Source organism: Neomonachus schauinslandi, chromosome 5 (assembly GCF_002201575.2).
Source record: "Neomonachus schauinslandi chromosome 5, ASM220157v2, whole genome shotgun sequence".
Classification (NCBI taxonomy): Eukaryota; Metazoa; Chordata; class Mammalia; order Carnivora; family Phocidae; genus Neomonachus; species Neomonachus schauinslandi.
The window spans coordinates 88,745,143-88,767,404 of record NC_058407.1 but is presented as its reverse complement, the minus strand read 5'-3'; the positions used below and the strand labels follow the sequence as shown (position 1 = coordinate 88,767,404).

At 38.9% G+C, this 22,262-nt stretch overlaps 1 protein-coding gene across 1 annotated transcript in view; it reads right to left on the bottom strand.

The window, feature by feature from the left end:
• Positions 1 to 11,852: 11,852 nt before the first annotated feature.
• The window catches only part of SLC15A5 (solute carrier family 15 member 5), a 79,603-nt gene continuing 69,193 nt past the window's right edge, over positions 11,853 to 22,262 (bottom strand). The window contains exons 8-9 of the mRNA XM_021690457.1: positions 16,767 to 16,875; positions 11,853 to 12,000 (exon numbers count right to left, since the gene is read on the bottom strand). Coding sequence (XP_021546132.1) covers positions 11,853 to 12,000; positions 16,767 to 16,875 — 257 coding nt within the window. The remainder of the gene's footprint in view (positions 12,001 to 16,766; positions 16,876 to 22,262) is intronic.

Genomic DNA, 22,262 nt, shown 5'->3' with positions numbered 1-22,262 from the left:
TATATCTTTCTGTTGAATTGACCCTTTTGTGACAGTTTTTGACTTAAAGTCTATTTTGACTGATATAAGTATAACCATCCTTGCTTTATTTTGGTTACCATTTGCATGGAATATCTTTTTCTAATAGACAGCATATAGTTGGATTTTGTTGTTCTTTATCCATTCAGCTATTCTATGTGTTTTGTTTGGGGAATTTAATCTATTCATACTTAAAGTAATTATTGTTTAGGAAAGATTTATTATTGTCATTTTGTCATTTGTTTTCTGTTCATCTTTTAGTTCTTTGTTTATTTTTTCTTCTCTTGTCATCTTCCTTTGTGTTTTGTTGATTTCTGTATTGATATCTGTCTTTTGCCCAGGAAAAATAGGAGAGTTGAGTGAGGATGTGGTGGGAATCACCACACTGTCTTTCAAGTTCTTGATAGTGACACTAATTTCTGCAATTCCTTCCGGAATGTAATATTGCTTTTGGTTTACTATTTTCCTCCATAGAGGCCATTCTAATGGATTCCACTTGGCCTTTCTCACCATAATAACCCTTATTCTCTAGGTCAGGGAGCTAATGTGGGCATTATGCCAGCTGCTAAGTATGTCTGTTCCAATTATTCATTCTGGAACTGGAGAAATAATTGCAGAATGGGCTTGGGGATCCACTGACACACTGTGAGATGGACCTTAACTAAAACTCCATTGATCATCTGGCACCTGTTAGTCCCTACTTTGTCTTGTGGGCCACAGTGATATTTTGGGTCTTCCGGAATGAGTGTCGGTTCAAAGCCAGTATCCAGTAGTCTGCCTGATGTCTGATTATTTCCTTTTCCTCCTTGTACAGGCACTCTGGTAAAAGGCAGTAGATCCCTTTTGGAGAAAGCTGGGAAGAAAATTAACAGTATTGCTTTTCTGTGGTGTACTGTGGTTCTTTCTCAAGGGGACCTGGACTCCCCTTCACCCAAGTGCTCTGGGTGTATAAACTGGCTCAAGCCTGAAAATGGACCAAATGGCTATGACTCTCTGATGATCCAAGTTAGATTTTTGTTCACTTGACCTAGAATTTTTCTGCTTATACAAGGTGAATAAGACTTTGGAGAATAAGAAGTTCATGTCTAGGAACATCATGAGATCAGCTACTCAGTGCCAAAAGTCTGCATGAGTCAGGCTATCTGATTACCACTTTGACTCTGCTGTCCATCAACTTGTCTTTGGTGGTTGAGTGCTGCCAGTTGGCTCCAATCACTCCTATTGCATTTAGGTTTCCCAATTCAGTGACTGCAGTTCCCACTGTAAATTTTTTACCTACCAAGAAGAGTGATCACAGAGATCTTCAAGGATGTTGGAGCTCCCTCACAAACTTATGTCTTACAGTATTGTGAAAGGTATGTCTTCTGGATCCTTCCAGTATGGGTGAGTAGGTCTTAAATGACAAATCCACACTAATATTCCAGTCTCCCTAAGCCCTTGAATCCCTTCTTATACATTAAACCAAGGCAGACTGGGCTTTTCCAGTTGGTTTACAAAGGGCCGCTCTTTGGTTCATGTTTCAGCCAACCAAATGAATAAACTGTTAGAAAGCCTTTTCTAACTTTCTGAGCTGCAACATTACATGCACAATTCTGGCTTAGTGAACCCATATCAATAAATTCTACCTGACCCAACTTTATATTCCTTCTACCATTATCCCACATCCTTAGTGTCCATACCCTCAAATGTTCCCTGATTTTCTGTCTGTATAAATCAGAAAACTCATGTAGTTCTTCTGGAATGTAGTGCATCTCTTCATGGGACACATGCTGTACCTTATCTTTAGGGGTCTATTGGTACTTGAGTATAGTTATAGGTCTAGAAGCAAAGAGGGGTGATGGGGTGGGTCCTGAGGATACTCAGCATTAGCTTGCAAGGAAACTGCCTCAGGGAGGCCATTACAGTTTCTTCAGGCAATGCTGACTGAGGTAGAAATGTCAATACTATTATGGGTGAAGAGGCTGATTCCACAGAGGGTGGGGAGACCTCTTCCATTGGCAAAGAATTCATCAGAATTTAGTTTCAATGTCTGCAGTTTCATCAGAGTCTTCCCACATGTCCCTGTTTCAGCCTATAGGATCCCATTCTTTCCCAATCAATGCCCTCACTTTAATAGTGAACACCCTGAGAGGCTCTGAGTTCAATTTGGGTTGTAACTCAATCACCAAAATCACAGGATGGTTCTGCATTTGATTTTCAGCAATTTCATCTCTGCAGCTACAGAACATAGTGGTCTCCTTTGGGGCACATAAAGAAATTCGTAGGTCATTTATGGGGTGCTTGAACTGGGAATTCAAACCTCTTAGCTCATCTTTTTCTTGCACTACTTTGCCCAGCAACATTAGGAGTAACCTGCCAATGTCATTTTATTCATTAGTTTTAAAAAATACTCAAAAATATCATTACAGAGTTACCTAGTTTCTTGATTCTTATAAGTGGTTGATTAGGAATATCCCATGCAGGTGTTTTGGCTAGGTCATGCTGTGGACTATCAGTGTTCTCTTTCCTATTGGAAACAGTCATTAGCATCTTTCCATCTAGTCAGGTTAGAGAGCCAATTCCAGAAACTCTGGAACCAATTGAGAAAACTCAGTCTTAACATCCTGTTCCTCTAGAACCACTTTTAGTACCCAAATCTATATTAGTCAGGGTTCTCTAGAGAAACAACCAATAGGATATACATATGGAGATTTATTATGAAGACTGGCTCACACAATTATGGAAGCTGAGAAATCTCACAACCTGGTATCTGTAAGCTGGAGACCCAGGAAAGCCAGAAGCCAGTGGTATGATTCTAGTCCAAGTCCAAAGGCCTGGGAACCAGAGGCGCAATGGTATAAATTTCAGTCTGAGGGCGGGAGACCAACGTCCCAGCTCAGCAGACAGGTAGGAAGGGAATGAATCCTCCCTTCCTTCACTTTTTGTTTTATGCAAGCCCTCAATGGATTGAATGATGTCTATTCACATCAGAGAAGACAATCTACTTTACTGAGTCCACTGATTTAAAAATCTCCTCTGGAAACACCTTCATAGACACACCTAGAAATAATGTTTAATCTGGGTACTTTGGGGCCCAGTCAAGTTGACACATAAAATTAACCATCACAGTTTCTTTCCATCTTATATACTGATTATCTGTATGAATTTCTAACTCCATTTGTAATTCAATTATGAGTACCAAGGAAGTGAAGACTTGCTAATTGTGTATCTGGATAAATTCCAAATTCCATGAAGTGAAGACTTGTTATGATGAACCAAAAGGGACTTTTTGTTCTGATAAATGAGATTTCTACTTCTCCATCTCTTCTAGCTCTCAAATTGGAAGAATTCAGGGTCTGGTATCAGGGTGGTTAGTATTAATAGGTAACAATTTTATTTGGAGTAAAATAAGTAGGAAAGAGAATCTTTTCAGTTTTCCTGAAATAATGATGAGGAAAATCATATTAATTAATATATGTCTGTGACTGGTTTGGGGAGTATACAAGATATCCAGTGAATAACTGTTAATTAAAGAGGAGGAAAAAATAGTAGCTGATTCACTTTTACTGATCATCTCTATGTCTGAGGGTCTTTGCCACATGTATTATACATGTTGATATACAAAATATTGTGAAGAATATGTTCTTACCCTATTTTGCAGATGTAGAAACTAAGGGTCAGAGAGATTAAACGACTTGTCAAAGGCTATCCAGCTACTAGCATGTGGAGACTTAATTCAATTCCAGTCCTGATTTCAAAGCCTATGTATTTTTTACCCGACCAGCATTTCCAATGTATAACAAAGAAGATCAATGCTGAGAAGTATTCTCTGAGTAAAAGATTGTGTGGCTACATGAATTCAGAAAACTCTGGATAGGAAATTTGTTTCTTAGCAATTCCCAATGTATGTAATAAAGCTTCTGAGAAGTCCTGAGGAAATCAAACTAAATTGTTTGCTAAATCTAGCATTTGACTATGGACACTTTTGTTCTTTCATATTAATTCTTTGGAAAATCCATGGTTTACTGAGCTAGGCTAAGAGCCAAAAGTCATGGAAGCTTCACTAGCTAAACAGGTGTTTATCTATGGGTAAGGTAGATCACCTCTTTGAGCCTGGATTTCCTCATTTATGAAATAAAAGATTGGCCAGATGTTTCACAACATCTTTTTTAAGTATAAATGATTGATGATTCTGATTCTTTTTTTTTTTTAAGATTTTATTTATTTATTTCACAGAGAGAGATAGTGAGAGCAGGAACACAAGCAGGGGGAGTGGGAGAGGGAGAAGCAGACTCCCCACTGAGCAGGGAGCCCAATGCGGGGCTCGATCCCAGGACTCTGGGATCATGACCTGAGCCGAAGGCAGACACTTAACGACTGAGCCACCCAGGCGCCCCAGACTCTGATTCTTTTTTAACATGAACAAAATCCATTGTGCCTTGTACAGATCACCAGCAAGGTGTCTGAAATCTCCACTCAGTTTCCTACAGGACACCTAAAATTCATTATGTACAAACATATTCATATCCTGTCCGCTATCCTGTTCCCCCATCCTCTTATATTTCTTTATTTCTCCATATATTAAGTGGCATTAATAGTCACTTAGTTGCTTGTCAGAAACCTGTTGATGATCCTGGACTCCTTTTCCTTTGTCATTACAGATCCAATCAGTATTAAATGTGGTAATTAAATGTGTGGGCTTCAGTGTTAGACTCTAGAACTCCCAGTTCTAGTTGTAGGAAAATGGGCATGTAGCTTTACTTCTCTGTGTCTCAGTTTTCTTATGTAAAAAATGAACAATAATAATTCCAAGTTCATAGAGTTTTTGTCAAAAATACATGAGATAAATAAATGCACGGTAGAGATACAATAAACAGGTTCTTCTTATTATTCTGCCTTTGAATTTCTTCTGTTCTTCTCTTTCTCAGCCGCCATAACCTCAGACCTCATTATCGTACCAATATTCACTTACAGGTAGTCATCAATCTGGGTTAACTCTTGTCTGGTTCCCACAAATTTATCCTCTATATTTCTGATGAGCATTCTTTTTGATTTACAAATCTGTCATATTATTCTGCCCTTGAGACTTGCACTCCAGTCCCACAACTGTCCCAGTCAAAAGTCCAAATGACTTGTAGTTCTCAGAATAAGCTGTGCTGTTCCACACTTTGGTAATTTGCTTGTGCCACTTTCTAATGTTACCTGAAATGCTCCTGACACTGCCCTTTGTTTGTCTAACACGTATCTGTTCATCTTTAAACTTAAAATGTCCACATTGACTTTTCTGGTCCTAGATGGATTTCTAGGATCTTGCTACTTCTCATGAAGAGATGGAGCCTATTACTTCTCTTTTTAAATTTAGACAACACTTTTTGACATCCTCGATAAACAAGATCAGCGTGGGTTATGCTGTGTAGCCCCTGAGGTCATAAAAGGCAATAGGGCTTATTCTTGGCTTCTTTTGTGTGTATGTGTGTGTGGGGGGGGGATACTTGCTCTTGGATATCAGCCACCAAGTTCCAAAGCCCAAAGTAGTCCATGTAGAGAGATAACATGAAGAAGTCCACATGGAGAGGAAGAGAGGCTCCTAGCCAATAGCCAGCATCAACTGAGGGCTGGATCTCAATCTCTCTCTCTCTCTCTCTCTATATGTATACACACACACACATACACACACACATATACATTTTATATATATATATATATATATATGGTCTCTCTCTCTATTCTCTCTATACATATGTATATAGCGAGATCAAGATACAATATTTATAGATATGATGTGTGTATATATATATATCATATATATGTATATATATTTATCATATAAATATATGCATGTATGTATGTATGTATATATGTGGAGACGATATATCTCCACAAAATATATCTGCACAAAAATCTCTGCCTTCATGGACCATATATTCCCTATAGCCTGTGGCCATGTGTAGGAAATAAGGATACTGTAGTAAAAGAGATGTCCTCAATGAAGCAAGAAGAGAGGAAAGTATCCTTTTAGAGAGATTTACTCATTAATGTGAAAAATCATTTACAATTTAGCATGAATTAGAAGAGCAAGCTGGAAGGAGAGAAGCCCTTGGATTTTTTCCACCTGCTCATCTAGCCAGTGAACTTCATGGACAGTTATGCATTCAGGCTTCTTTGTAATTTAAGCCTTCTCTTGTGTGCTGCATATGGCGATCTGGGCTAGCCGTATGGGATGTGACTCCTGCTTCAAGAGTAATGTTGAAGTTTGTCGCACTCACTGCCGTGGTGGGAAGCAGACTGTTGTTGAAGCGTTATTATTAATGAGGATTACTGCTGGACAGCTTGAACTAGAGGATAATTTATTCTCCGTGAACTTCTAATTGCAGTAAAATGGTTCGTTCACTGCCACACTTGTCCATCTTGTTGGCTCCTGTCTTTCAGGCACGGTTGGCTGCAATGAAATAAGGCAGAGCTGCACAAGAAACAAAAGTCTGCATTTCTGGAGACACCGTGGAAACTGGTCAGAGAGCTTTAACTCATGCAAGAGAGGCTTGGGAAAATGATGCAAAGCATTCTGGCATTCTCACGGGGGTGATAATCAATTCATACGAACCGAGGCACCTACTATGCGCGATACATTATGCTGAAATGGGAAATGAGTTTCCAGATGGCCTCTCACTGCTCTTGCTTTTGAAGCTCACACTTTCTCTCTGGCATTTCCGAGACAGAGCTCTTTCTCTTCTATTAAAATTTAGCATACCCTTTCCTTTCTCTCATTTTGCTTCCAGAGATTGCTTTGGGAAAATGAAAACTGCCCATGATAATGACGTGTGTACTTTCTCGGTGGTATCTTTGATGTTATGGTGGTTTCCTCCTGATTTTTGCCAAATTTCTGCCTCTCATTGATTCCAGTTGTCTCCAGTTTTTATCCCTGGTAGAACGACTGCCTTGCTCTTTGCATAAATGTCATTAAATGTGCTCCTGACTTGCTGCTACCATGGAAATAGATGCTTGTCATAGACTCATTACTATATTTATAAAAGATTTGGTCACTTGTGGTTTCTAAGGCTTAAGAGGCAACTGGATTCCCAGCCAATAAAATGATTCAAACATGTCTAAGATGGATGGTAGATTAGGGTTTAGGTGCTATTATTATTTAATAGTAAGGTCTCTGAGTGGACTGGTGACAGGGTGTCACCTGGGGAAGTGATTTTGGCTGTCAAATAGCATCCATTCTACTGTAGACAATCTTAATGGGACACTCAGCCAGAGAGAGAGGGATAGGCAGAGAAAGACAGAGAGATTGAGTCTTGCCATCACTATCGTTGATTATCTTTGACAATTTCACACTTACTGGATAACAGGCCTGGAGGAATCCCAGGAAATGTCTGTAGAGATGCTAAGGAAGTGGAAAGCCTGGTTGACCTCAGGCTCTCAGCTTGATCTAGCAATGAGTGCTTTATGTGAGGAACAGATGGCTTACATTGTGTTTTAAGGACCACTGGGAAAGTAGCCATACAATAGTTATTGGATAGATGTACCCATTTACTGCCACAGAGCCTGAAATTCTGGCCTTGGAGTCATGCCTTTGGCTTTAAGCAGGAGACAGTAATTATTCACATCCCACAGAAGGATGGGAAGCACAAGTTAGGGGTGTTAAGAATTGCTCATTGAGAATCATTCTAGCCATTACTTATGGAAGAAGTCATATTCTTACGTGTCGGGACAGAAGAAGATTGGAATCCATTGGGCTAAGGCATTGCCTTCCCTGGAATCCCCCTGAGATTATATACAAATCTACTGTGAAGAGCAGCCTACTGAGAGGCAGTATATCGAGAGGGCTAGACCCTGGATTTTGTAGCCAGACTCCCCAGGTCTAAATTTTTACTCTGTTCATAGTGCCTGTATAATCTTTGGAAAGTCATTACCTTCTCTAGGCTTCATATGTTTTATCTGTATAATGGATTAACAGTTGCACTTAGCTCATAGGGTTATTGTGATGATTAAATGAGCTAATACACCAAACTGTTCACTTAAAGCAGTGTCTTACACTGAGCGAGCACTACAGGAGTCTTTACAATTATTAATATTTTGGGGGGTAAATTTGTTTTTCTCCAATTGTTGTTTTCCAAGGCAGTTTGGAATTGACTGGAGCACATCCAGACCATTTTGATGAAAAGGAGAAGGAAAAGAAGTTTTGAGCCTAAGACCCCCGCCCCCCCCCCCAGTCACTCTGGGTGGCTCTTTTCAGTGGGGTGCTTCTGACAACCTAACGGCCACATGAGGACCGTGCATGACTCCACAAAAGCTGAGTGAGGGAGAAGAGATGTGAGAAAGATCCTTGTTTTTTGTTAACCATTTTGTCAGGATCTCTAAGCCCGCCATAATCTTTCCTCTCATTCTGTGTTTCCTTTTAGACGACGTAGAGAGCGATTCTTCTAAGCGGTTGGTGATGAGCCTACGTTGGTGACGTTGTGAGTGCTGTTTGTAGAAGTTGCTGGCACTTTAGAGACAGAAAGACCAAGGTTCAAGTTCCGTCTGTGACATCTACTCTCTCTGTGAGTCTTGATAAACCACTTAACATCTAGACCGGAGCTGCAATCCCTCATTTACCAAATGGGCATGCCAAAATGTGCCTACCTCCCAGAGGGGCGGCACTAATCAAAAGGGATGATATGTGTGACAGCGACCTGTAAACTGTAAAGGGTGACATAGATGTGAGTTGTTATTATTCGTGGTTCCTTTAGTTTCCCTGTTCTCTACAAGTGGACCTGCCTTTTAGCAGCACCTGTCTGCTGTCATCACTTGGCTGTTGATTTTATTTGAGGGCTTCACTCGTAAGCCTGTAACTGGTAATTGTACGCCGGCTTCTCTTGCCGGGGAGATGGTATACGCCCGTTGCCAGACTGGTTCAGGGAACCAATGCTGAAGCTCTGTTTCCATAAGACAAGGAATCCTGACAGTGCTCGGGAGGGGTGATGCGCTCTCCTCCATCTGTGAATCACGCCGTATTAACAGGAAACTTTTTGGAATCATGAGCTGTTTTGGGGTGATACCGTTTCTCTGATGGTTGATAAAACAATTTCAGAAACCAAGAGAATTAGAGGTTGGCTAGGGTGGAATGAATGCTATAAATCAAGATTACCTGGGGGGATAGGAGAGGTAAAGGATCAGGTTGAGTAAAGAGATAACAAGGGGAAAATAGCCAAGGAGCTTGGAAAAATTTACCAACGTGCAAGAGCCGATTTTTGAGTACTATGAAAGAAAAATCATTCTGAGGGAAACATTTTCACTAGCAGATTCATGTACTAAGATTACGGTTTTCTTAGTTTTGCATACCGGCTCAATGCAGTGACATTTGGCTGCCTTGGATTGAAGTGTTATAAGTAAAAAAAGGAAGAGGAAAGAGATGTCACTGTCAGTTGTGGACAGACTCAGATGGGGTCGGATCTGTGCTCTGTGGGTCACAGAAAACATTTTCAAATACCTTGCCTTTCAGGTCTCGATCATGGACAAAAATAGAGCACAGAAGGTGCTTCTTAGGGAAGACTTCATTTTCCCGATCTTTCACAACTGAAAAGTGGAGCAAATGAGTATCTGGATACAGACCCTTGGCACCAAGTGACTGGGAGTAAATGGAACACTGCAGGGACACAGAACTTTGCCCGCCACTGAGCATATTACCCGAGAAATACAGTACAGACCCAGCAGGCTTCTGCAAACAACACATCCCTTTAAGTTAATTGGTGTTATATAGAAGCTGAAATGCTCCGCTTATTTACAAAGCTACAGATTTATGTAAAGCAAAACCAATTACACTTAATGCCTAAACTATTCCAGGTGCTCAATGATGATGTTGCTAGGCTCTAGAGAAGAGACTGTGGGGTGAATGCATCCTGTTCCGAATGGAGGCATGTGTAGTTACTGCAATTCAGCTAATCACAAGTGTCAAGCCCAATGTGAGAATTCTAAGCTCTTTTGGTGTTGCTTTGGGTCAACTTTACAATTCTGTAGATCTCCTTTCATCTCTAAGGATGAGTGAAAGCATAATGAGCACTTTTTTTCTATTATGATGTAGAAATTAGGGAGATGAAGGCAAATAATTAAAAAAAAAAACTACACACGCAACAAAATAAAACAGACCCTTATTCTAATGGTGAGAGAGACTGCCAGAGCTCCTCACTTGGACTAAGGTGAGGTGCTTAAAGGTTTCTTGATATTTTGGATGTTCACAAAACCCAAACTGCAAACGTGGCGTTTGACCTTCTGCCGCAAAGAAAACCTCTAAGACATATCCAGAGGTTGGCCTCACTATTTTGCCAGAGAACAAACACAAAAAAAGAGAGATTTGGAAAAGTTACAGGGCAAGAATTCATGTGTGCACGAGCTAGTCTTTTTATTTGTCTGCAAAACAAACAAGCAAACAAAAAATTGTTTGAGTAAGAGAAACACCTGGTGCTTTACAGCTGCTCTTTTGCAATTAAAAATGCATATCATATCTAATCAAGATGAATACATCTTTTATTCTACAGATCTAAAATATTGTAGGTATACACAGGGAGGTGCTTAATTGCAGAACCATTTGCAATCAGCTGACAAACCCACCTACCCTATCCACTATGAACGGTCCTAGAAAGCAGCGGTGCTTATACTCTAAGGGGTACAAGAATGATTTGGCTGTGTTTGTTAAAACCACTGATTCCTGGAAAAAGAGTTGGTTAAAGCAGTCTTTGGGAGGGACCAGAAAATTTTCCTAAAGCAGGTGACTCTCAACCAAACGTTGACAAGCACTGCTGCAAAGGCATGGGGCATAAGTTTATTTTATATTAGTTTATTATTATTATTTACTTTTATTTTATTTTTTTAGAGAGGGAGAGACAGGGAGTTGGGGAGGGACTGAGGGAGAGAGAGAGAGAGAATCTTAAGCAGGCTCCACACCCAGTGCGGAGTTGGACGCGGGGCTTGATCTCACGACCTTGAGACCATGACCTGAGCTGAGACCAAGAGTTGGATGCTTAACCGACTGAGCCACCCAGGCACCCCAGTTCATTATATTTTATATGAGTTTCCACATTTCTTTGGTTATACAGAAAGAATTTCTTTTGGAAGATGATTTTGTGAATGGTTCTGAATTGGTAGCACTGAAGACCAAAAGATGTCAATTAGGTTAGGGAAATGCTTTAAGGGTCTCTATTTGATTTATCACTTACCCTCTCAACACTCATTTCCCCTTCTCCAATTTTCCTTTTTTCTTTAATCATTCCCTCATTTACCTTTATTTTATAACTTCTTCAGTATGTGAATATTCTTTCTTTGTTAAGGACCTCTATTTTAGTTAACATTGCTTTTCAATTCAGAGAAAATTTCCTTAGTTCATATCTATAGTGTAACATCAAGATCAAATACAGTAAAATGACGTATAGACTTACTATTTAGTCAGACATAGACAGTATATGCTCACAAGGCCTGGCATGTAGTAAGTGCTCAATAAATGTATAGAAATGATTATTTTGATTCTATTAGCACATTAGAACTAACAATTATAATTTATATTGCTCTTAGTGGCTGAACCAGTATTGTAAGAAGTTGTAAAATATTGTAAGGTATACGAAATTGTCATTTTGTTGTCATGGAGTAATCACAGGCTTTGAAATTAACTGTAATGTATAATGTGTTAATGCAAAAGCATTAATAGGCACAATAGTTTACTAGAGGAGTCATAATTAGTCTTTATAAATAAAGTACACAGATAATACTTGTGAAGTCACTCCCATACATATTAGTTCTTAAACTAAAATGTGTAAGATGTTCAGCTGAAGAAAACAATGAATACTTTGCTCATAAGACAGGTAGAGTCAAAGATAGTTTCATAGGGCTGTCTCCCAAAGATCAATACTTGAAGAAAATTCCTGCGTACTGCCATAAAATTTCAGAGACTTTTCATGGAGGAGAAGTGTTTCTTCAAGATTACTTCCACTGATGTTCTGGGCATTAAAATGATTTAGATTACAATACCTAAAAAAGAAAGAAAGAAAGCTTTTTTTAGGACCAGATGTAGATGACTTGATAAATCATTTGCTTTCTCCCTGTGCTTGTCTACCTTTTATTATGGGCCCATAGATACTCGCACAACAGTGATGATTATTTAAGAGCACTGCTCACCAGAACAGTCTTTATAAAATGACAAAAGGAGTTTTAGGACATGTTAAGGTGTCTCACAAGGACCTTTAGATGGCACTCTTTTACAACCTGCAATGAGTGGGACAAAGAGACAGACTGGAAAGTCTGAAACCCTATCAACTTGACAGTGTTCATGGAGGCCGGGACTCATGAAATGCTTATCAGATGCACGAGGGATTTGTAAATTCAGTGTTGGACCTATGTGGAAAACACCATGGTCAAAGAAGAAATCCATGAATACATTTCTAGAATGTGTACTCTTTACTCCTGACCTGAGGAGCACCTGGTTTTCCTGAGTGTCTTCTAAGGGCCAGGCACCGGGCTGGGCACTAACCCCACCCTAACTTACTGAATTCTCACACTAACCCTGGAAGGATGAAATTATCCCCATTTCACAGATAGGGACACTAAAGTTCTAAGAGGTTAAATAACTCCCTTGGGGTTCGTATGAATAGTAGTCGCCAGAGCCTCGGTTTGGAATCAGAGCTCCTTATTCAGAATCCTGGCCTTTTGGCCCTAGGGAACACGACTTCTAAAGACGCATTATTGTCTTAAAGACCTTTGAGTAAGCTTCTGGAGGATTTGAATTTCAGACTGCTTTATTCACTGCTGTGTTCCTAGTGCCTTGACCAGTGCCTCGTACGCAGCAGATGCTCAAAAATATTTGTTGAACAAATGAATATGGGCTACAAGTTCAATTTTATCAAATACATGTAAGCCTCTGGGGTCAGGCATCTATTTCTGATGTGTAAAAGTTTCCAAAGTTCAGTTTACCTTCTTTTCCCTCTCAATATATTGCCTAAAGTATCTGTAAGAGAAGAACATGCTTGAATAACTGGTCTTTTGTCTCTGATTTATGTTGCTTTCAATAATTGTTATAGATTATGCACAAAAGATTACTGGTATCATTGACAAAATTAGTGCAATGATATCAACTTTAAGACGTGCTTTGCAACATTGGGGGAGCAGTGGTGTTGTTACAAAAACGAACACCCCTTTGCCTTCCCTCCCTAAAACATCTGTAATATCTTTTTATTTTAGCATCTAATGTGGGATACATATTTATATTCAGCACTATAGAGATGTTTATATAATACTTTTCAGCTAGGGAAAGACATTTCATCTACCCACTTACTTCACCCCCAACCTGGAAGCCCTCAAGTATGACATGTTATCATTGCCCTATTTCAGATTTGATGGAGGAGGACTCTCATAAAGACAGAGGCAGAGATCTGTTTTTTTTTGTTTTTGTTGTTATTGTTTGTTTTGTTTTGGGGTGTGTGTGTGTGTGTGTGTACAAATGAAAAATAAGTCTGGCCTGACATTCATAGATAACTCCTAACCATACTCTGTTAGGTGATATCCCAGTGACCCTGACAAGATTTGTTTGGTTCTAGGACTCACACTAGGGTTGCACCACACTAATATAAAATTCACGGTGGAGCTGCCCTCAGGTGCCAACACAGACCAAAGGCCACCTGTATATTGGTGAGGATGCTGTTTCATAATTAATATGCTGTTCTCAAAATTTTAGGGACAAGAATGACTTGGGATTGTCCTGCTCTTGATAGATTTGCCACTGTTATGTGGCTCTGAACACCATCGGGTTTGGTCAAAATTGGATTGTGACTGGATGTTTATTGTAATCAAGTGCTATCTGACTCCTAAATATGTTTCAATAATACTGTCCCTAGAATACCTGTGTTTTCTCCTGTTTCTTTGACGACTTATTGTTTGTTAGTGTTTGACAATCACAATCAGAATAGAAATAAATCAGAGTCATTCATTCCTCACTACAGACACTGATGCCCTGTGACTGTAAGTTCCATATGATTTCTTGCCTGACTTCTGGCTTGGCCTGTCCCACCCCAACGGCCAAGAGATACCCAAGGTGATGTGTGTCTTTCTGTCAAATTTTTCAGACTCTCTTTTTTTCTGATATGTGACGCCTGTTCTTTCCCTATGGAGTGGCTGATCAACAGGTGATGGTGGGTATGGTTACTTTAACTGAAGGGACTGGTTTCTTTCCTACCCACCAGAGTCAAGGGGTTGTCATGGAGCAGGGTAGACAGCTCCTCTAAGGCACTTAGAAATAGCATGCTATACGAGAAAGTGTTTATAAACAAACACACATGGGTTTGAATCCTAGGTGTGTGAACCTAATCAACTTACTTACCTAGATTCTTACTTTGGTTTTCTTATTTATAAAGTAAAGTGATAAGATTTAGGTAGCAGGGAGGTGGTGGAGATTAAATGTCATTTGTGTGTCTTGCATGCTGCCCAAGATACAGAAGTGCTCAACACTTGGAAAATTAATTTTCTCCCTTCCTGCGTTGTTTTATTCTTTCTGTCTTTTTTTCCCCTTTCCTCAAAAAGTATACAGAAAAAGGGGGGAAAGCATAGGGAACTAGAGAAGATATACTAAGAATCAGATTTATTTCTAAATAAATCTCCTATTATCACTTAGTTCCTTCTCATCTTTGGCTCCTCCAATATTTGGTGCTTTGTACAATTTTATTCTCGCCTCCTTCTCTGCACCCCACTCCACCATCTTTCACTTCTTTATAGTAATTCACATGTTCGACAATCACAGAGAAAGAATCACACTTAAATAATTTAACTTGAGCGCTAGATATTAGCTCCATGTAGACGGGTACTCTACCTTCTTTGGTTCTATTTTTTCAAATGCCTAGAACAATGCTTAATATATTGGTTGAATGAATGAATGAATGAGTAAATCCCTGAGCTCATAGATTCTGGGTCCAGTGCTAGTTCTTCCATGAATTCAGCCCATAATCCTGGTCATCTTGGCCACACCTCTGCATGAATCTAGAAGAATTAAAAGGAGGAAGCAGGGGGGCATAAGGCAAAAAATGAGGCCATTGTTATTACTGTAGCTAAGATTTTTGAGCATTTTCTCATCCTCACAGCAACTTTATGGCACAATTCCTAATCTTATTATTATTTCATTTTACAAATGAAGAAATGGGCTTAGCAAGGTTAAATACCTTGCTGACGTTTGTACAGCTAAATTGTAGAACTGGATTCACCTAGGCTAACTCAAAAGAATGCTTTTTAAACTACTTTGTGAAAAGACAAGGGTCCAATCTTACAGTGGGAGAAAAAGTAAAAGTTGAGAAACTGCAGGTTTATGAGAACTGGTAGATGGTCACCACTTATGTGTTTGGAGGCAATGGATGGAGGGGAAAGATGCTTTGCCTTCACCTTCAGTTTTCACTGATGACTCTCTTTTGCTACAAAGCTGAGGACGTTCCTGTTGGATTCTTCTGCAAGACTCTCTGATACTCTAATTTGGTTTTCAATCCAAAAATGAGATAGGTATTTTAGAGAAACTATACATTGTGGGGAATTAATTCCATAACATACGCTTTGGAAGGTAAGAGATTTGAAAATTCCAGGGAGCCATTAAGACTTTTGATTTTGGGGGCGCCTGGGTGGCTCAGGCATTAAGCATCTGCCTTCGGCTCAGGTCATGATCCCAGCGTCCTGGGATCAAGCCCCGTATCGGGCTCCTTGCTCCGCGGGAAGCCTGCTTCTCCCTCTCCCACTCCCCCTGCTTGTGTTTCCTCTCCCGCTGTGTCTCTCTCTGTCAAATAAATAAATAATATCTTTAAAAAAAAAACACTTTTGATTTTGTCATAATGGGATTTAAGTGCCTCTCTCCTACACTGGACCCAAAACTCCAAGAGAGCAAGAGCATAGTAGCACTAAACATTTACTGACTTACTGACTTCTGGTCCTTCTAGTTTACTGCAGTACCCATCACATGACTGGTGTTCCAGCAGAGATTTAGTCAATGAATAAAAGAATGATTTAGGCAAGGGAGAAGTGACAATGATGGGATAAAATGTGACTAAATAGATAAATGAATAGAGGAAAATGAGAAAAATAAAGATCTCTGTAGTTTCCACAATGTGGTAGACATTGTGCTCAGCCCTTTACCAAAATTCAGATCCCTAAAGCCCGCAGGATGTTGGTATTCTTGATTTTATTTTACAAGTGTAAAAACAGAGGCTCAGAGAGGTTACACAATTTGCTCAAAAGTACACAGCTATCCAAGAATATGTCAGTGGGAGAGAGAGGTGGGCTGGCGATGGATGGATGGTAGATGATACATATTAAGCCACGGAATGGTCTCAGGTGACTGACTAAATGATTTTGCAGTTTGTTATTGACCTTGAAATGGTCACTGCTAATTTAAAGGCCTGAATGGAATCCAAATCTTAAGCATCATTAGATTTCTAGCTATTTGTTTAATGGTATTTGCTTTTAATGATAATGACTCATTCATTCTTATTATCAATATGGTTATTTCTAATTCTAAAGTGGTACTATACAGTGGAGAAAAAATATCTTCCTTCAGAACATGTTTTAGAATCGAGTAAAGCACTATTTTATTATAAGGATCAATGGCAAAAGTGAAGTCTAAATTGAAAATTCTTGCTCTGAATAATCTGTTAAATTTCTCTAATATGCTAATTTGTCCAGTCATGGCATACAGGATTCCCGTTGGCTCAGTGATGGCTCCCAGATCAATATTTCATGGACTCAGAAATTGCTCATCTTACCACAACACTTACCTTTGTGAAACACTCCAGAATCCCAGGACGTTCAACAACGTTAATGATGCCAAAAAGAAGAAGAAGCTTTCTAAATTGCCTTTGTTTAATGTGTTTGGAAACCAATTGCCTGTTTGGAACAAATGTAATTGTTATTCAACTGCAGAGCTGTAAGTTTCTGTGAATGTTTTATCATTCCACTATTCATAGAGATTTATTTGCTTCAATAATATCTACAAAGCAAAAAAGCTCATCTTAAACTCATTTTCAAAATTCATTTAATTCTGTAATTAACAGTAAAATGACAAGCAAAGCACCCCAAATATTTTGAAGGTCACAAAACCTGAATTTGCATAACACAATATAGGTTCAGAGGAACTGAGCTATGAAAGTAACCCTGATTATGCTAATTTACCAGAATGATGTATATATATCTTATTCATCCTTATATATCTAGTATCCAGAACAGTGCCTGACATGTAGGAATTGCTCAGTAAATAGACATTGAATGAATGAATGAAAACTATTTACCACAGCCAGGTAGTCTGTTGCATATTCTAATTGTAAGGTTAGTGACATAATAAACGTAGATGCGAGATGTTACATTATTTTGACAACTTAGATAAATCCAGGATCACCTCATTATAATATCACAGACCCCACTGGTCAAATTACTTGCAATCTCTGGTTGACATGAACGTATTTTTTTGACCTGATAAGTAATGCCTTCAAATGAATACTTCTAAACAAGATACCCCCACTTTCTTATGATGTCAAACTGCTATATGCAAAACTATTACATGAGTATATATGAAACTATTTAGGATTCAAAGTAATTGCTTTTACTTTGCTGCTAAATTTTGACTTTTACTTTGCATCTTTGCTATAATTCTCTCTTTCTTTCCATATCCAAATGCATATCTATATGTATCATCTCTATTTCTACACACACTCCATTTTCCTTCAGTGGGTTTGAGATATTATTATTTAATACATTATATGAGATAATGTATTATATATATGCAACACTTATTTTTATGCAGTACTTTTAAAACAACAATGGGATCTTAGTATTAACAAATACAGATATATAGTATCACAGAATGTTAAAAAGATTGTTCAAAAGGCAAAATCTATCTTAAAGTTCTCTTAAGAGAACTTAAATTCAATTGCAGTTCTGAGTGGGCAGAATATTTCCAAAAACAAGTTATGCATCATGAGAACAAGAATTAATCTTCTTTGAGTAGTCAGATGCCAAGGTTTTGGCATTTTCTTGCTTTTTGTAGGAGAAGATCCTATAGTGGGTTGTGAAGAGGGGTGTCAGACTACAGCAATCAGTCTACGTGCCAATAGACTTGATCTTCAGTGCTATCTTTGGTACAAGGGTTGTGAGTTGCTTCCTGAACTAGGAAATGGTTCTTGGCCTTTCCCTTGACAGTGCATACTTTTAAATGAGATTTGAATTAAATGCTCTGTTCAGGGTTGATCGTCAGCAAGTACATAAGTATGACAGCTGTGATTCATTGTGCCACCTCCCATTTAAAGCTGCTTCTCTCCTGTCATTTAACAATGACTATTATTATGGACCAACCATGAAAATTAGCTTGTTTCTTGGACCTATAATTGAAATCTGGTATTGAGTTGAAAGCTATGTGGTAAGTTCTACTTCCCCATTTTATTAATATATATTCCATTACAATAGAAATGTATGGTGTTATTGCTATATTGACATAATGCCTTCATTTGATAGGAGTAGTTTCATAGAATGTTTCCCTCTGTGTCTGTGTATTGGGTCTATGTAGCGGGCTGTGTGTGTGTGTGTGTGTGTGTGTGTGTGTAGAAACTACACATTTGATTGTACTTGAATGGGGGGAGTTGGGGGCAAGTCAAGATAAGGTGAGATAACATCACACATATTTTAAGGAAGAACTAAACCACCTTGCTAAGCTTATTCAAACAGTCTTATTTCCTTATTTCTCTTGAATTAATATCACAATCATATTTCTATCATTTTCATTTCACATCTGCACTTTGCATGTGATGCGATTAGACCATTTTATCACCATGTTTCTCTGGCTAGACTAAGAGGAGTTTGCACAGAGTATGTGAAGCCTCAGAATTAACACGACATTAATTTTTCTTGGAGCATGTATTTTGGTCCATAATAAGTAATTGAAAAGTCTATCTTTATATTATAACAAAGTCAGATGAGGGAGAAGAATATAAATTTTGTAAGATCTTTAAAGGTAAAACATAATGTTTCTAAAAAAAAAAAAGTGCAATTACAGCAAATAACAGCCTATCCAGATACGGCCCCCGCTCGCCCTGCACATGCCCATGTGCTTGGAACTGTCACTGGGGGTATTGCGGCGGGCACAAATGAGAAGTGCAGTGACTTGGAACTAGGGGCGTGTGGGGGTGATGGGAGGATGTCATGCTGGAAAGGTTAAGGGAAGGCAGTGTGAATTTACAAGTAACACAAAGCATTTTGTGAGTGGAGTTATTTAAAAAATAAAATGAAAGATTGCCATATCACCTATTCAAACTCCTGATAACATTTCTATAGTCTTTCTCATATATCATTTTTAGTGTTCATCTTCCTTCCTAATGCCAATCTTCATGCTAGCCCCATATTTTTGCCTTACTTAGCTATAATTTCACATTCCCTATGTAGCTAATGTACATGGTGAGTTCCAAGGTAAGGAGAACAATCACCTGAATTGAAAACATGGAATACACACTAGCATCAAGTTGGACAGAGAGATACTTCATGAAACCTAAAATTTGTTCTATTAATATAGAGATTATCAGTCTATGTAAAGAGATAGCTTTGGGTGTGAAGAGACATAGAAAGAGCATGGGCTTTGGAGGCAGAGAGAATTTCAAAGTCAAATATTGTCTCTGTTATTTAATAGTTTTGTTTTTGGGCATTTGCCCAATCGGGCCACTTCAGCCTTGGTTTCTCTTCTCTAAAATGACAACACCACCTTTCTCATGGAGCTGTAATGAGAAGTAAAAGAGATAATAGATGTCAAGGGTTGGACACAGAGGAGGCACTCCATAAACTCTAGATTATCACCACCCCCATGCCTTAGAAGTGGCTCATACAAAATCATGTAGCCTGAGCTTGATCTTGGAACCATTTCCTGTCAGATATTTCTTCATGTTCTTCATGTGCATTTTTTTTTAATCATTATCCCGGGACTGGTTGTAAAATGTTCCATTTAACATTGTCAGTTGACTCAGCTCTTAGGTTCTATAACTTTATTTTAGTATCTTATAAACTTTTATTGTCATAATTCACATTTGTGCATTTTTCATCTGACATTTCTAGTAGCTGATTGAAATTTGGGGCATCCTTGCATAAGGAGACAAAGAGAAGACATTAGGTCTAGAATGGGATGAACTAAACTTCTCCAGATCTTAGCTTGGATGGGTAGGAAGGTTAACAACACAAGAAAAAGTGCACCACATAAACAGTGGGAGACAGTAAGTGCCATATGTTAATACTCACAGTGAACCCTAGTCAAGTACTTTCATTGTATAATCAGCCTAGTTAGTAATGAGTGTTGGACCACTGAGCAATAGAACATTCACAAAATATTTTGCATGGCTCAGAAGTTCTCCAAATATTTCTTGTTCAGTTAGATCTATTCATTTGAAAATCATTTGTTAAGAAGTTTTCATGTACCAGGAAACGGGCATTCCAAGTTGCTTAAGAAAAGGAGCTCATAGATTAGTAGGGGAGACATGCAAACAGATAATTTTACTCTGGAGTATTAGACCTTATAGATACTAAGTAAAACGTTTCTATTTATTTTAAATTATCACGGCCATCTTAGAGACAAAAGGACTATGGAATTATCTAGACTAGTTCTTGTATTTTACAGATTAAAGAGAGAAGGCACAGAGAGGTAAATAGAGGCATTGCTCAGTAGAACCCTCGTCTTCTTACAACTGTGCTACTAAAGCCCCCATTGATGCTGATAGAACTATGTTACTATAAACAACACAATATTGCTAATATGAAAGAGGAATATACTTTATTCTTGTCCCATATTATGCCTTGCATTGTAAGGCCCCAAATTTCATGTGCTGCCCTCATGTCTTTGAGCTTCACAGGGCCCCAAAGTCCTAACCACATAGTTCTCTGCTCTTTCAGATACACTCCCCACCCAATGGGAAGTCCTCCCCACCTGGCTACCTCCCCTGGTAGCTAGACCAGCTGCCTACTACTGGTCCTCACCCTAAAGCTTTTGCCTCCCTATCAACCTTTAACGTTATTCAAACAGACAATCACATCCTCCTGCAGGACCCAGGAGTTGCCTCCCTGTTTTGCTCCTACCAAGCCTGCTCTCCACAGTCCCTTGTTTACTCTACTCCCAAGTGCAGCCCCCAGATGGCCCTGCATGGCATGTTCTTTTGCCCTGGGCTGTGAGTATATGTGACTAATAAACTGCTGTCAGTCCATCGTTTGTGTCGGGTGTCGTATTTTCAGCCATCTTTTCCTATTTAGGTTGAGGATCCCTTCCACATCAAACAGGTGAATAGGGGGTGATCAGCACATGCCCCCACACAGAAATCAAGGTCAGTTCTAAGCAGAATACTGGCAGCTGCTGTTCCTCTAATTCATAATTACTGCTTTGGGGAGGAGAAGTAGCAATTCCATATTCCATTCTAATCAGTACCCAACACCAAGTACCTCTGCTTCTAGTACCACCTTAAATCATAAGACAGGAAGTAGGGGGAGCGTGACCATCAAGGCGCACTGCATTCAGGTAGCATAGCTCCCAAAGAAAAGCATCATGGGACACTACATCAAAAACTAATGATGTAATATATGGTGATTAACATAACATAATAATAAAAAAAGAGCATCATAGATGAATGTGATTTTTAGGGAGCACCCGATAGTCATGTATGCTTGAGATCAGGTTACAATCACATCATTTGATTAGATTGTTGGACAACCAGAAAATGGTGTAAAATTCTCACGCTAGCCCAGCAGTCTGCTCACCATAGTAACTTGGGGTTTTAATGGGTGAACTTTCACAGAAGACTTTATTAAAAGTAGGGAAAGTGACAGAGGCTGAGGGAATCCACATACATTCTTCATTGGTAAATACTGCCTCTCAGTAAATCTCTTCTTTCAAAGACGACTAAATACAAAAACTACCCTGCAATCCAGTAATCACACTACTGGGTATTTACTCAAAAAATACAAAAGACACTAATTCAAAGGGATACATGTACCCCCATTTTATAGCAGCATTATTTGCAATAGCCAAACTATGGAAGCAGCCCAAGTGCCCACCAATAGATGAATGGATAGAGAAGATGGTGTGTGTGTGTGTGTGTGTGTGTGTGTGTATGAACATTATTCAGCCTTAAAAAAGAATGAAATCTTGCCATTTGCAATGATATGGATGGAGTTAGAGAGTATAATGCTAAGTGAAATCAGTCAGTCAGAGAAAGACAAATACCATATGATTTCACTCATACGTGGAATTTAAGAAA